General features: G+C 42.4%; 1 protein-coding gene across 1 annotated transcript; it reads left to right on the top strand.

Moving 5' to 3' along the window:
• The first annotated feature begins 436 nt into the window (after positions 1 to 436).
• Positions 437 to 1,815, top strand: LOC122038100. The gene is made up of 3 exons (XM_042597686.1): positions 437 to 559; positions 653 to 854; positions 1,484 to 1,815. The coding sequence occupies exons 1-3, from the start codon at positions 437 to 439 to the stop codon at positions 1,813 to 1,815; spliced, it is 657 nt and encodes a 218-aa protein (XP_042453620.1).
• The last annotated feature ends 1,590 nt before the right edge of the window (positions 1,816 to 3,405 follow it).

Below are 3,405 nucleotides of genomic sequence, written 5' to 3'. Positions count from 1 at the left end.
CTGACGAGCATCTGCTGACAATAAATTCTGAAAGTAATCCTTGGTATGCGGATTTGGTGAACTATCTTGCAAGTGGAGTACTCCCCCCAAATCTCACTTGGCAACAGAAGAAGAAGTTTGTCTCAGACGTCAAACAGTACATATGGGACGAACCACTGCTTTTTAAGAGATGCAGGGATACAATCTACAAAAGGTGTGTGTCGAAAGACGAGATCAAGGACATTTTATTTCACTGTTATTCGCCCCCTTATAGTGGACACTTGGGAGTATCAAAAACAGCAGCTAAGATTCTACAAGCAAGATTCTTTTGGCCAAGTCTGTTTAGAGACACGAAAAACTTTGTGCGGTCTTGTGACCAATGTCAAAAAACTGGAAACATTACCAGAAGAAATGAAATGCCATTGAATTGCATTCTTGAAGTGGAATTGTTCGATGTATGGGGGATAGATTTCATGGGACCCTTTCCCTCATCATATGGAACAATTATATTTTAGTGGTAGTGGATTATGTGTCTAAATGGGTAGACGGCATATCTTCTCCTGCCAGTGACGCCAAAACGGTAATTAGATTGTTTAAAAAGGTGATTTTTCCGTGATTTGGTGTGCCTAGGGTAGTTATTAGTGATGGGGGCTCGTACTTCATCGAAAAATAGTTTGAGAAATTAATAAAGAAATACAGAGTCAGCCACAAAGTTGTGACACCCTACCTTCCTCAAACAAATGGACATGCTGAGATTTCCAACCGGGAGATCAAGGCAATATTAGAAAAGACAGTATCTAGCTCTCGCAAGGACTGGTCGTTGAAACTAGATGATGCTTTATGGGCATACCGCACTGCTTTCAAGACTCCGATTGGTATGCCCCCATTCCGACTGGTGTATGGGAAGCCGTGTCATCTCCCGATGGAGTTAGAACACAAAGCCTACTGGGCAATAAAACAGGTTAATATAGACTTGAAGTTAGCGGGGGACAAAAGGAAACTCCAATTAAATGAACTTGATGAGTTGAGGATGGACGCCTACGAACATGCCAAATCCTACAAAGAAAGAACCAAGAGATGACATGATCAACATATCATGCGAAGAGAATTCAAAGAAGGGGACTTAGTGTTACTATTTAACTTAAGATTGAAACTCTTTCCTGGAAAGTTAAAATCAAGGTGGACAGGACCGTTCCAAATCAAAAAGATCTACCCGTTTGGAACTGTTGACATTTGGAACGAGGAACGAGGAGAACTTAAAGTGAACGGGCAGCGTCTAAAAAAGTACCTTCACGATGTGCCGCTGGAAGATGATACGCGGGTATACTTCACAGATCCGCACCCACCTGAATGAGTTGACATAGGGTTAAGCTAAAGACCTAAAACAAGCGCTTCTTCGGAGGCAACCCAAGGGTTTTTCATTTTGATTTAATGTCCCGCCATTGATTTTATTTCTTTAAGTAAATTCAGTCGAGTAGCATTACTTTTTCGTGTTCATTTTCAGGATGTGCACAATCTCCACGAGCTGGACGTGAGCGTTTCATGGGTGTGGAGGTGTCAGAAGAGCCAAAACAACGGAGGACGAGTCATCTCGCGCTTAAAGGAAGTGGTCGTGTGATCTCGCACGACCGTGTGGAGCCTGCAGAGAAGCAGAAACCACGGGTCGTGCTACCTTGCACGGCCGTGTGGCCTATTCAGAGAAATAAGAAGCACTGGTCGTGCCGATTGGCACGGCCGTGCAACACTGCCATAGGGGAAGAAGGCCCAGGCCGTGCCAACTGGAATGGCCGTGAGAACTATGCAGAGGAAGAAGGAGGCGGGGGTCGTGCCGATTGACACGGCCGTGCGACTTCGGCCGAGAGAAGAAAAGAGGAGGTCGTGCCAAACGGCACAGTCGTGCATTATCAATGGGAAAAGGGGGGTCGTGCAACCCTACACGGCCCGACCCAAACCCCCTCTATAGTAGGGCACGGGGGGTGTGGGGGTTTGTACGCCCATGCCGCCTCCCTCACCTCCTCCCCCATATCTCTTTCCTTGTTCTGGTTACTCTCAAACTCTCCAAAGCTCAACCACTCTTCTCCCACATTCATCCAACTAAGAGTTCTGATCATCCGGAATGTCAAGTTCTCGCCAAAGGAAAGAGAAAGAAGCATTGGTCATCTCAAACGAGGAGAATGCACGCTTCGAAGGTATATCGAACAACTTTGGCATTAATTTCTCTAATGATGATCAATTGCTTCGTTATCACTCTTTATCTAAGCGTCCCATTTTGAGTACAAGATTTATGGATCGAGAAACGTTAGAAGTAATGGGGTTTGGAAATGATATTGATTGGTTGCTTGATAGAATAGGTTGGACTAGTATAATGACCCTAAGGTACCCAACTTATCCTCATATTGTCTTGGAAATTTTAAGCTCGATTTCTATTGATAATGTTCAAGGAGGAGGGAAATTAAAATTTCATTTATTTAATGATGACTATAAATGGAGTCTTGAAGATCTTAATATATGCTATGATTTACCTAGGGATGGTACTTGCATTATCCTGCCTGCTTTTGAAAAATCAAATTTATGGGAAGAAATTGGTGGCGAGCGCAATTTTAATCCACACGTCTCAAATGGTAGTAATATCATTAACCCGATCTTTCGATATATCCATATGATGATGAGAAACACGATATTTGGGAGGGGCGGTAAAGATGAAATCGTTAGATTCCTAGACTTGTATTGTTTATGGGGGATGGTGGAGAATGTGCCTATTAACTCAGGATATTTCTTCTTGAAGCATTTGATAAAGTTAGGAAAAATTTCCTCCCCTACGCCCATTGTTTTGGGTGGACTGCTTACTCACATTGCAGTAGTATTAGGATATAACCTGAGTGGCCTTGAAATGATTGAAGACGATTCTCGAATGGATTTAAATTTTTGTATAACTGCTCGTTTGATTTGTCAGGAAGAAATTGGGTATAGTCTTCTGATTAAGAATAGTTTTCCCCTCAGACTGCCCAACTCAGCTTTGACTATGATCCATATTAAGGAGAATTGGCGCTTGACCTTGGAAAAGCAACAAATTAGGCCACCTACGACCTCCTTTCCTAGAAAAATACCTTTAGTTAGTCAAGATGTTGCACGATTTGATTTCCAAGAGCTCGGCTCAATCATTGACTCTCTTCATCATGATCTGGAAGAAAATAATGAATTACTGACTAGAAACTTTTGTATGGAGGATGAACAGTTTAAGCAACTACAAAATTGTTTCAAGAATGAAAGAGAGTCATGCACGTAAATGCTTGAATTTATGGAGACTCATAGAAGGAAAATGGTTTGAAATGAAGATTTTAGATGGTACATGAGGAACTTTCATAGGAACATCGACAAGTTGTTTGCATATCATAAATGGGTGAGGGATGTGAGATGGGTGGTTAA

The sequence above is a fragment of the Zingiber officinale genome, chromosome 1B (genome assembly GCF_018446385.1).
Source record: "Zingiber officinale cultivar Zhangliang chromosome 1B, Zo_v1.1, whole genome shotgun sequence".
NCBI classification, from domain to species: Eukaryota; Viridiplantae; Streptophyta; class Magnoliopsida; order Zingiberales; family Zingiberaceae; genus Zingiber; species Zingiber officinale.
The sequence above is the reverse complement of the archived record's forward strand: the minus strand, read 5'-3'. Positions and strand labels throughout refer to the sequence as shown.

What these genes read in the sequence shown, in the direction of transcription:
- LOC122038100 (XM_042597686.1), top strand. Translation starts at nt 437, where the DNA reads ATGGGGGATAGATTTCATGGGACCCTTTCCCTCATCATATGGAACAAT. An exon ending in CTGCCAGTGACGCCAAAACG is followed by an intron (nt 560 to 652) that starts GTAATTAGATTG and finishes ATCGAAAAATAG; the next exon opens with TTTGAGAAATTAATAAAGAA. An exon ending in TGCTTTCAAGACTCCGATTG is followed by an intron (nt 855 to 1,483) that starts GTATGCCCCCAT and finishes GTTCATTTTCAG; the next exon opens with GATGTGCACAATCTCCACGA.